General features: G+C 39.5%; 1 protein-coding gene across 1 annotated transcript in view; it reads right to left on the bottom strand.

Moving 5' to 3' along the window:
- The window catches only part of prkdc (protein kinase, DNA-activated, catalytic subunit), a 263,584-nt gene that overhangs the window by 148,071 nt on the left and 103,144 nt on the right, over positions 1–12,369 (bottom strand). The window contains exons 43-46 of the mRNA XM_039754497.1: positions 4,987–5,155; positions 2,085–2,150; positions 753–825; positions 8–156 (exon numbers count right to left, since the gene is read on the bottom strand). Of these exons, the coding sequence (XP_039610431.1) occupies positions 8–156; positions 753–825; positions 2,085–2,150; positions 4,987–5,155 (457 nt within the window). The remainder of the gene's footprint in view (positions 1–7; positions 157–752; positions 826–2,084; positions 2,151–4,986; positions 5,156–12,369) is intronic.

The raw sequence follows: 12,369 nt of genomic DNA on the forward strand, positions 1-12,369 counted from the left end.
ATTATACCTTCCTCTTGCTACGGACAACTGCTGAAGTGGATGCTTGAGAACCAATTGAAAAGCTCTGAATGCCAGTGGAAAAATCAAACTGACTCATCTCTTCACTTAGACTGCTGTCAGCCATGTATGACTGTGATGATAAGTAGTGGGGCTCATCTGTTGAAAAGAAAGCAGAAATGTTCTTCACCATCCAAACACACCTAATTTACTATAATGCTTTTTGATAACCCACGAAAAATATATAATTAATTCATAGAAAAACAAATTAGGCAATAAAAGCAAGTTAGCTATGCTTATTGATTTTTAAAACTGTATTACCATTGATCATTTATTTTGTTAGTTAATTAAACCCACATTACCACAATTCAGGGTTTCTAAAACTATGGGTTTGGAGTTATTGTTCTATTTAATGGTAATGGATAGCAGATGTTTAAAAGTGGGCCATACTGGATCGTCACAGGTTGATTAAGAAATCAACATTGCTCCTACGATCATACTTGGATACCCTTCAATCCCCCTCACCCCCAATGATCATCCACGGTTCTCCAAAATGGACCCATTCAACAAGGAATGGGTCTTACTAAAAAAAAGGGCAAGATGGGTTGTGACAAAAAAAGTTTAATAAATTCTACTATAAAGCTTTACTGATATAAACATTTCTTAAATATTGACATCTTAGATTCAGTTCACAGTTCATTCATTCACAGTTCAGTGACTACTTAAACTTTTATTATTTTCATAAATTTACTTGCCTGAACTGCCATCACCTGCTTCTCTGGCTTCTTTACGAATGGCTAAGTATTTCTTTTTCTTCTCCAGAGGAACCTAATGAAATAAAAAAAAAAATTACATTGTGCACAATGTATGTTCTACCATATTTGATGATACTTTCAACAAGATTTATCAAATGACAGCTCATTCCTACAATGTTAATTCCTATTTGCCTGGAAACCCAAAATATTAAGTTGAATTTTAGCTTTGCAGTGTGCTCCATTGTAAGTGTGCTGCAAAAGAGGTATTTTTACAGTTTTCTGAAAAGGTGTTTCCTACATTTGTATAAAGGTTCAACATTATTTTTAACAAAGACAATCTTTTCCAAATGGTTATTTATATAATTCATTGTAACACTTCAGAAAGGCTAATTTTAAATTATTTCAAATTAAAATGAAAAACCTTTTCCTTTGCTAGAGTAACATGGGTTACTTAAAATAAATAATTTTATTGTTTTCAAAAAGCAGTTTCATCTGGAAAGCATACTTTGGCTTGTTGCAACACCTCAACACTATAATCTCCTCTGTGGTGAAACTGAGAACAAAAACAAAGACTTGCTTTAAAGTTAACTTTCATTACTGTAATCAATAGATCTGGCACGAATTAGCTGTTTATTTTCAAGAATCACATTACAAAAAGCTAAAAGTACCAAGATCTGTGGATAAAAAGGTGAGAAGACCCTTTATGTAGGAGAGATACAAAAATTATACCAGATTAAAATATATGATACAATTAGTCTTCTGCTCCATTGGCACAATCAACAAAATGTAATGTAACAAATATATGTAGATGGAAGAATTTTTCCTTATAATGTGCATGGGAGGTCCAAAACCACTTAAAGAAGAGAGAGAGAAAGACCAACAACAGACAGTAGAAGAAAATGTTATAAGCACAATGACCACTTACATTATAGCCTTCTGTCATTCAACCCACATTTGTTTAGTAAACAAGTGTTTAGTAAATAAGAAAAAGTATCAAACTGAAACAAGTATTTTCAGATTTTATAGCTAGTTCTTGACCTATTTAAAATCTGTTGAAAATGTTTCATCATAAGAAAAGTGCAGTTCCCATAGAGTATGCCAAAAATTAAAAGTAAAAAAAAAAAATGTAAAAAAATAATAAGCTTGTACTGTAGTTTTTGCAGTGCTGGCCAAACTTTGCTTGGAATCAAAAGTGCTCATTAAATTATATATTTTTTTAAATTGTCCAGATGCATCACATGGTTTCATATGTCCAAGCCTTAATTTAATTTATTGTAATTTAAATGAATGCATATGGTAAATTAATTTCTTTAAGACAATCAAATCACATACCTCAATCTCAATAGGAAAACTGTATATGCGTTGCATATCAATTAGATTTTCCAAGATAAATTGATTCTGAAAAATAAATGCATAAATGTTTAGGGAACAGAGATTAACTAAATCACAACTAATGAACAGTAAAAGTTTCATGTGAAAAAAATCTCCATCCTTACAAAATATCACTAGCACACTAGGTTGGTTATGTTAAATTGAAACAGTGTTGAGCAGTAAAAATTCATTATGTACCACAGATACTTTATGGTATTTAAGACCCCAGTGATGCTCTTCTGCCCAAGCAGAGTAACAAAATATAAATTTAAGGGGAAAAAATGGCCTAATTACTTAAATTATTAATGATTTCAAAATGCTACTTTCAAACACACTTCAATACTATGTCCATCGCATGTAGTCCAAATTATGCAAGAATGATTAAATAAAACCTGACAATGGTGCAGTGGCCCATTCCAGAACAGGAACAAATTAATAATCATTAAATAAAAAGTAAAAATAAAAAAACTTGCAAAATAAGTTTGCATATCAGACAAGCTAGGATTTAAACATTTATCTAATTAAATCATGCTCTATTTTAAATAAGATGAGAGACTGATGTAGGTAAATAAAAAGTGCATTTTTTAATCAAACACAATGTTCGGAGATATTGGCAACTTAAATATTATTTACTGTATTCATGAATATTAAGAAAAAAATTCCTAATGTCTGTCAATAAATGACAGATTTTTTTTTTTCCCCCCGAGACCATTTCATACACAGACTACTTCGTTCATTTCACCAAAACACAGATTTTATATTAAAACTGTTAAATGGCCAATTGAGAAGAAAAAACATTAACATGTGTTCTCGTTCTCAGGACACTACAGCTGCTGGGATTTTTCTCTCTCTTGACACTATTGCTTTAGTATAACATTGATAAGCATATTTCTTCCCATAGAGAATTATTAGTAATTTTGCTGATCCTAAATATGACATTCACTCATATCTTCTAAAATAAACTGTCAATCCTAGTTACAATATAATAATTATGAAACAAGAAATAGAACAGTCTTAGTCAGCTGTAATTCAGATATCCTAAAAAAGAAACAATATTTGACTGCAAATGAACATCTCGATTAATTACAAGTTTTGCTTTAATTTTTCTTAATTATGTTTGTATCATGGTCTACATTTTAATTTCCACTTACCCACCAAAACTAAAAGAACACTGAAGATAACTGGTTCAGAGTTTGAAAAAGACCTTTAAAATATTTAGTGAAAAATCCATTTTCTAGTTATGAAGAGTTGGGTCTTCAAGTCTTTCACCACAGTCCACACTCTTAGAATTAATCTACTAGCTCTCCTCTGGAAATTTTTATAGATGATGTATAATTTATAAATAGCTTAAGTAAAGCTTCTCTTTGTCTGTACTCCGCAAAGCATGCTACATAACACATAATGTGTTTCTCCTTTAAAATTGTGTCTAAATATGAACAATGATAAGTCAAGTAAGATTGTCAAAAACATTATTACAACAATCATTTGCCAGGTCTAATGAAAAAAACAGTTGTATTTAAAATAATGTTACTTTGGCACATATGTTTATATATACACATTTTATCACGGTCCATCATTAATGTGTTTTACAAATTAAGGAATCTGATAATCACACTTTTTAGTGTCATTTTCAAATTTAACTTAATTGTCACTTACAATTTTAGCTTAGTCATTTATATATGTAAATTAAGTTTTCCAGAATTGACACGTGCACGACACCATTTGTCACCCAAGCTGATTAAGAAAAGATCTGTCACACCATTAGTCTTTGTTTTCTTCTCTATAACCACTTCAACACTCTAAAACCCTGCCTCTTATATGTGTATAATTCTTTATTATAAACTATTTCTGTTGTTTCCTCATCAAAGCCTACCTTAATAATAAAACTTTATCTCCCTCTCCTAAACCTTCCTGGATTATCCACTAACATACTGAACAGTTGCTTCTTCAATTCATATGTTGTTTTTTCTAATCATTTGACTCAGATACACTTTAAAACTTTGGATTACTATGTAAAATGAGCTCTAATACAGTTTTTACATTATGGAGGTTTCCCAGATTGCAATTTCACATTATATATATTGATTTTTAAAAAATATACTTAAAGGGTTTGCATATGTTTGCATAAGCCAGGGGTATCAAAGGTTTAATTTTTTTAATGTGTTTTCTTTTAAATATTATTAATTATGCATTTGTATCTATATTCAATAACATTCTTTTTGTTTTATGGGTGAAACCAGCAAGAGGCAGGGATCCCAAAGCATCATTACTCAGCCATTAGATTAGGTTAAGGAAAAGACCTTCTGAGGATCACGGAGTACTGTGGAGTGTGCATCGACATTTTGAGTGCTGTTCTGATGGATCCTTGCTTTGTTTGGTCTTGCTCAAATTAGGTAGTCTTTTTTTAGGCATACACCTTATTAAGTGTTATTATTTTTCCTTATTTTGCAATTTTTGTTCTTTTTTGTCATTTAATAAATACATTTCAGGCAATAAGTTTGTAATCATCTTCCCTCTTGATGGACATTTTTGAGCATCTAAAATAATGGGCCGTGTTATTTTGAGATCTGTGTTTACACTTATCACAATATAAACCATAAGTATTCTATCTTGGGATTTATCCATAAAATTATGACATTATAATTTAACCTATTTTGCAAACAGATGCATTGAATGCACTCTCATCTAAGTAACTCCAAATAAAGGCTCCCTAAAGTTGCTTAATTATGTTCCAGATAAAATCACAAGTAGTTAGCATAGATTTGTTATTAGTATTACTATAAAGACTGAAATTCAGATGATGCTCAGGCACTTAAGGTTTCATGTGTAACAATAAAAAAAAATCAAAAACAAACTTGCCAACCTTTTCTGGTTTCTCACTAAAAAGAAAGCCTTGATAAAACTTCACTTCATTAAAACTGCAGCTGATCACTGCAACTGCACAGTTATATGCATAGCAATGATGCCGACGTCTTTCTTCCAATAGTTGTGTTTCTCCCGCCATATTCTCTGTGAAGGCATCAAAACAGCACCTTCAAGGAATAGACATGAAAATTTTAATACTAAAAACTAAATAATAATAATATTAAAATTATAACAGAATATAATGTGTCTTAATATTTATTTTATTTACTAAAAAACTGCATCATTATTACTCAAATTATTTATAGTAAATAACTCTAAAGCATCATCTGTCTCTCTGTCTTTTGTCCTCACTTTTTAAAATGCAAGGTTTCCAACGACACAAAAAAGGCAGCAAGAAACCATGGATAGACTAACAATACATTCTTCTCTTTATTTAAGATACAAAGCAAACATATACACATAAAACATACAAGCTTTGCCTAACTGAAGAAAACAAGTAGAAAATTATAAGCAATTTTAAATTGTGTACACAAAGCTTGAAAAAACATAAGTAATGTTATATTATTAAAGCACAGTACATCATCAAAATGCTGAAAGCATGGGACAACAGGAAAACTTAATTAGAAATGGTGAACTGTAAACTGTAAAACTGAAAGATGAACTGTAATCAAAGTATACACAGGCAGTTGAAACCTGAAAATAAACTTGTTAAAAAACAAACAGCCAAGGCTTAACACCTGTAGCAAAAATCATAGTTTGGACAAAAATTTGACAACCTGAGACAGAACTTTAATCTTAAATCAGGGGTTCCCAACCTAGGGTGTGAAATGGCAATTCAGTGGGTCCAACAAAGAGAAAGGCTGTGTCACAGTTTGCCAAAATTTAGTGAGGTGCATTGTCTGACTTTACTGTGGTGTAATCTGTGTCTTGACCTACAAATGACGTCACACTGCATTTATTAATTAGCACTCCTGTTCTGTGATATGAAAAGAATCAAGCACTGCATGCAGGGCCAGATTTTCCTATAGGCTAACTAGGCTTCAGCCTAGGGCCTCAAGATCAAGAGGGGCCTACATTCAAATTGTTAGCAATTTGAACAAACTTAAAAATGGGATGTGAAAGGGCCTCATAAGTGGAATAGCCTAGGGCCTCTTTTCATCTAAATCCAGCCCTGACTGCATGACTAATTGTCACTAGTGAATGAGCCATAGAAATGCACCATCTTGTAGGTTCTTTGCTATGATCTGAGCGTTTGTAAATGTGAACTTTTTTTTTTTTTTTTTGAGAATGGAATTTTGACCTTGCAATTAACCGTATGGAAGGGCGAGGTCTAGTATGGATTTCTGTGCAAGCCCTGAACTTAAAGCATCACTGATAAGTGGCTTGATTGACATTTTCCCTAGCTCAACTGCTGGCTGTCCTAGCAGTCGCACAACAATTTTAATTGTACGACACATCTGGAGGTTTATTCACCTTTTATAAGATCCTGAAATTAATGATATTAACATTAAGTGGAAAACAGAGTAAATATTTATATGAAAAAAGAAGTAAACATAAACTTAAAATATTTTGATTTAGTAAGTGTACAAATTACATGATCTAAAGTGAGGTGGGACGAATGCACCTCACAACTCCTGAGTCCTAGGTTTAAATGGTGCACTAGGCAGTCTGTGCGCTCTAAACTGCCAGTATATGAATGACCATAGATGTGTATGTGTGCCCTTTAAGTGCTAGCATTCCTTCTTGTGTTGGTCCCACCTTGCAGCTAGTACATTTGAGGTGCTGAACTGATTTAAATGGTGATCTGAACACAATGATAACTACCAAGGATGTGCATGCAAACAAGACATTGAAATTTTATTTTTAATAATCGTTCCTAACATGTTTCATGTAAAAACTAAACACCACCAAAATATTTCTAGCTGTTCATGAATTGCCATATCTATATCAAGCAGTTAAAAAAATAATTTTCCTAATTGTTAGACTTGCTGGACTTGAGGCAAAAAAGTGTAAGACTACAGCTGAACTGTGGGGGAAGCAAGCAGCTGAATAACATAATTGTTTTGCTTTTCGTTCTCTGAAATTATTGTCACTACATTTTCAACATTTACTGGAAAATGCTGTATTATAATGAAATATTCTCAGAAACTCTCTAGTCTCTAAGATTCCAGTAACCTTTAACATTTCAACAAGAGGAAAAGGAAAATCAGTGCAGGGAGGCTAATATTTATGTTATATAGCAACTTAAACAAGAAAAACCTTCCCTACACAGTCACACTTTAATTTTTTTAACAACTGTAACACAGGTGAGAATTTAAAGTCCAGTGCTATAACTACTAAACCGCACTGCCTCCGCAATATAATGTAAGGGCATAACATTAGTAACCTCATCCATCCATTATCCAACCCGCTACATCCCGACTACACGGTCACGGGGTCCACTGGAGCCAATCCCAGCCAGCACAGGGCACAAGGCAGGAAACAAACCCCAGGCAGGGCACCAGCCCACCACAGGGCATACACACACAGTAGGGACAATTTAGGATTGCCAATGCACCCAACCTGCATGTCTTTGTACGGTGAGATGAAACTGGAGTTCCCGGAGGAAACCCATTTAACACAATTTAATTTTCTGGAAAGGAGACATACTCCAGTGAAAATGTAAGGAAATTACCTTGATATCAGAGATGGAACATAAGCCCTGACCATTTAACATGCCTTGCATGTGATGTTTTGTGTCATATTTTGAACTAATACTTGCTTGTATGCAACATTTATTATAAAATGATAAGTACTTTACTTAGTATAAAAGTTATATTTAAGAAAGCTTACTTTGCTAATTAGCTGCACATGATAAAAGTTAACTTTCTCTGCCTCCACCAAAAATAAAACAAAATTGGTCAATCCTCTGTTTTATTACACACAGTACCTGAATTTGCAGAAAACCATTATTAAAGTACCACAAGCACAGATATTCCAAAGTCTCCTCCCAGTTAGTTTTATCTTCTGCAACCCCAGGTAAGGCAGAGCGGTTCCTTTTAAACAGTACCCAGGAGTACTTCTGGTGGCAGGGCATAGCCCATTGGAAGCACTTCTGGGTCAAGTTGAAGTCTGTAAGAGTGGGGACCATGAATCCTTATAGCACTCCCTGGAGGCACCCACATATCCCAACAGGGCTAAACCACTCCATCACAGCCCCCAGCATACCCCGCAGGAGTCCACATGAGTGCTGATGCCCTGGGATGATGCTAACTAACATATTAGTGGAGCAGATAGTCTGAGCCATTTGGCTCCCCGTGTCTCGCAATTATATTGGCTTCCCAGCCTGGTAAGGATCTTAGGTTCACTCCAGCCAGTACGTCAGCAAACCCAGTTCTGCAAAGGCATCTGACATTCCTCGCCTGTCTTCTTGTGCCTTTGATGGGCCCGACTCCTGTCCAGGTAAGGACACCCACCCAGGTACATCTTCTATCACAAATGTTAGCTCAGATTTGTACAATCAAATTCCTAAACATTTGTAAAAGCATTTAGGGAGAGTTGAGACTCTAGAAAAATATGGCTGAGATCCACATGTAACATAACAACACGTGACCACAAACAAGTTTGAAAACACAAGAAGCAATCATAAAACTGTTTGATTATTCTTCCCAATTCACTCCACAAAATATCTCATACCTCAGAATTAAAACCTCTTTGGAGTACTACGCTAATAGAAAAAGGTAAGGAAGTGATGAAGCAGTTAATGAAGAGAAGGACTGTGACTAGTACAAGAGAGAGTATAGAGATTGTTTAAATTTGACACATTATGCGGAACATTAGGAAATGTAGCTATTAAATTCAACAGGGTAGTCAAAGAATCTTTTATATTTAATAAATCACTAAAGGTCCGTGTGGCCATTCCCTCCAAGCAACCTGATTGGTCTGTTTGGCTTTGCTGCGATTGGTCAGTCTATCTTTAATGAAGCGTTGAAAGAGAAGTGCGAGTATAAGACACAAAAGCAGAAACAAAGACGTACGAGGCAGTCACCTTGAAAGACAGCAAGTATAAAACCAGACAGGAGGTGAAAAGGGTGACTCGCAAAAAATGAGAGTCTGAGAAGCTGGCTTTACGGGAACAGACTTGAGAGAATGAGCAAGAGGTAAATACAAAGGGAAGGTGCTGAAGGTACATACAGGACAAGAGATAGCAAATATTTTTAATTATGTGGCTAGTTCTATAATAAGGTCCTAGAATAACAAAAAAAACAGGAGCAAACCTTTTATTTACTGTAACTTACGAAAAGAACATGTTTATTCATAATTTCCAAATAAGTTAGTAACTCATATTCTAACATCCTCATTGTGAACTAATATAAGCATACATAAAAGGGGAATGAATATGCACTGTCCTAACATTTTACATCTTTTTATTTTTTGTAGAAATGTTCTCTACATCTCCTCCTTGAACCGTCACCTTATCGTGGTGGAGGGGTTTGCGTGTCCCAATGATCCTAGGAGCTATGTTGTCCGGGGCTTTATGCCCCTGGTAGGGCCACCCAAGGGAAACTGGTCCTAGGTGAGGGATGAGACAAAGAGCGTTCAATAAACCTCCAATGAAAATAAAAACTTGGACAACGCTTTCCCTTGCCCGACGCTGGTCACCGGGCCCCTCTGGAGCCAGGCCTGGAGGTGGGGCTGATGGCGAGCGCCTGGTGGCCGGGCCTGCACCCATGGGCTCGCCGGGCACAGCCCAAGAGGTAACGTGGGTCCTCCTCCCCATGGGCTCACCACCTATGGGAGGGGCCGAGGAGGTTGGGTGCAGTGTGAGTTGGGTGGTGGCCGAAGGCGGGGACCTTGGCGGTCTGATCCTCGGCTACAGAAACTGGCTCTTGGGACGGGAATGTCACCTCTGAAGGGGAAGGAGCCTGAGCTAGTGCCAGGTCAGAGGTTCCGGCTAGATATAGTCGGACTCACCTCGACGCACAGCTTGGACTCTGGAACCAATCTCCTTGAGAGGGGCTGGACTCTCTACCACTCTGGAGTTGCCCCGGTGAGAGGCCGAGCAGGTGTGGGCATACTTATTGCCCCCACTGAGCCTGTGCATTGGGGTTTACCCCGTGGACGAGAGGGTGGCCTCCCTCCGCCGGGTGGGGAAGGGTCCTGACTGTTGTTTGTGCGTATGCCAACAGCAGTTTGGAGTATCCACCCTTTTGGAGTCTCTGGAGGGGTTGCTAGAGGGCATACCTTCTGGGATTCCCTCGCTTTGCTGGGAGACTTCAATGCTCACGGGCAATGACAGTGAGACCTGGAAGGGCGTGATTGGGAGGAATGGCCCCGATCTGAACCCGAGCGGTGTTTTGTTATTGGACTTCTGTGCTCGCCACGGATTGTCCATAACAACACCATGTTCAAGCATAAGGGTGTTCATATGTGCACTTGGCACCAGGACACCCTAGGCCTCAGGTCGATGATCGACTTTGTGGTCGTGTCGCCGGACTTGCGCCATATGTCTTGGACACTCGGGTGAAGAGAGGGGCGGAGCTGTCAACTGATCACCACCTGGTGGTGAGTTGGCTTCATGGTGGGGAAGATGCCGGTCAGACCTGGTAGGCCCAAACGTGTTGTGAGGGTCTGCTGGGAACGGCTGGCAGAGTCCCCTGTCAGAAGTAGCTTCAACTCCCACCTCCGCAGAACTTCAACCACGCCCCGAGGGAGGTGGGGACATTGAGTCCAATGGGCCATGTTCCGTGCCTCTATTGTTGAGGCGGCTGACCGGAGCTGTGGCCGCAAGGTGGTCGGTGCCTGTCGTGGCGGCAATCCCCAACCCGCTGGTGGACACCGCGTGAGGGATGCCGCAAGCTGAAGAAGGAGTCCTATAGGACTTTTTGTCCTGTGGGTCTCTGGAGGCAGCTGATAGGTACCGCAGGCCAAGCGAACGCGCTTCGTTGTTGCTGAGGCAAAACTCGGGCATGGGAGGAGTTTGGAGAGGCCATGGAGAACACTTTGGACGGCTTCGAGGAGATTCTGGTCCACCGTCCGCGCCTCAGGAGGGGAAGCAGTGCAGTGTCAACACCGTATATGGTGGGGATGGTGCGCTGCTGACCTCACTCGACGCTAGGGTCGGTGGGAGGAGTACTTCAAGACCTCCTCAATCCCACTAACATGCCTTCCACGAGGAAGCAGAGCCTGGGGACTCTGAGGTGGGCTCTCCCATCTCTGGGACTGAAGTCACCGAGGTGGTCAAAAACTCCTTGGTGGCAGGGCCCCGGGTGGATGAGATACCGAGTTCCTTAAGGCTCTGGATGTTGTAGGACTGTCTTGGTTGACACGCCTCTGCAACATCGCATGGACATCGGGACAGTGCCTCTGGATTGGCAGACCGGGTGGTGGTCCCCTCTTTAAAAGGGGACCGGAGGGTGTGTTCCAACTATAGAGGGATCACACTCCTCAGCCTCCCTGGAAAAGTCTATTCGGGGTTCTGGAGAGGAGGGTCCGCCGGATAGTCAACCTCGGATTCAGGAGGAACAGTGTGGTTTTCGGCCCTGGTCGCGAACAGTGGACCAGCTCTTCACCCTTAGCAGAGTCCTGAGGGTGCATGGGAGTTTGCCCGACCGGTCTACATGTGTTTTGTGGACTTGGAAAAGGCATTCGACCGTGTCCCTCGGGAATCCTGTGGGGGTGCTCCGGGAGTATGGGGTACCGGACCCCTGATAAGAGCTGTTCGGTCTCTGTACAACCGTGTCAGAGCTTGGTCCGCATTGCCGCAGTAAGTCGAGCCCGCTTCCAGTGAGAGTTGGACTCGCCAGGGCTGCCCTTTGTCACCATTCTGTTCATAACTTTTATGGACAGAATTTCTAGGCGCAGCCAGGGTGTTGAAGGGGTCCGGTTTGGTGGACTCAGGATTGGGTCACTGCTTTTGCAGATGATGTTGTCCTGTTTGCTTCATCAGGCCGTGATCTTCAGCTCTCTGGATCGGTTCGCAGCTGAGTGTGAAGCGGCTGGGATGAGAATCAGCACCTCCAAATCCGAGAGCATGGTCCTCAGCCGAAAAGGGTGGAGTGCCCTCTCAGGGTTGGGGAGAGATCCTGCCCCAAGTGGAGGAGTTCAAGTATCTCGGGTCTTGTTCACGAGTGAGGGAAGAATGGAGCGTGAGATCGACAGGCGGATCGGTGCGGCATCCGCAGTGATGCGGGCTCTGCATCGGTCTGTCGTGGTGAAAAGGAGGTGAGCCGTAAGGCAAAGCTCTCAATTTACCAGTCGATCTACGCTCCTACCCTCACCTATGGTCATGAGCTATGGGTAGTGACCAAAGAACGAGATTGCGAATACAAGTGGCTGAAATGAGTTTCCTCCGCAGGGTGTCTGGGCTTTCCCTTAAAGATAGGGTGAGAAGCTCAGTCAT

The sequence above is a fragment of the Polypterus senegalus genome, chromosome 5 (genome assembly GCF_016835505.1).
Source record: "Polypterus senegalus isolate Bchr_013 chromosome 5, ASM1683550v1, whole genome shotgun sequence".
Lineage (NCBI taxonomy): Eukaryota > Metazoa > Chordata > Cladistia > Polypteriformes > Polypteridae > Polypterus > Polypterus senegalus.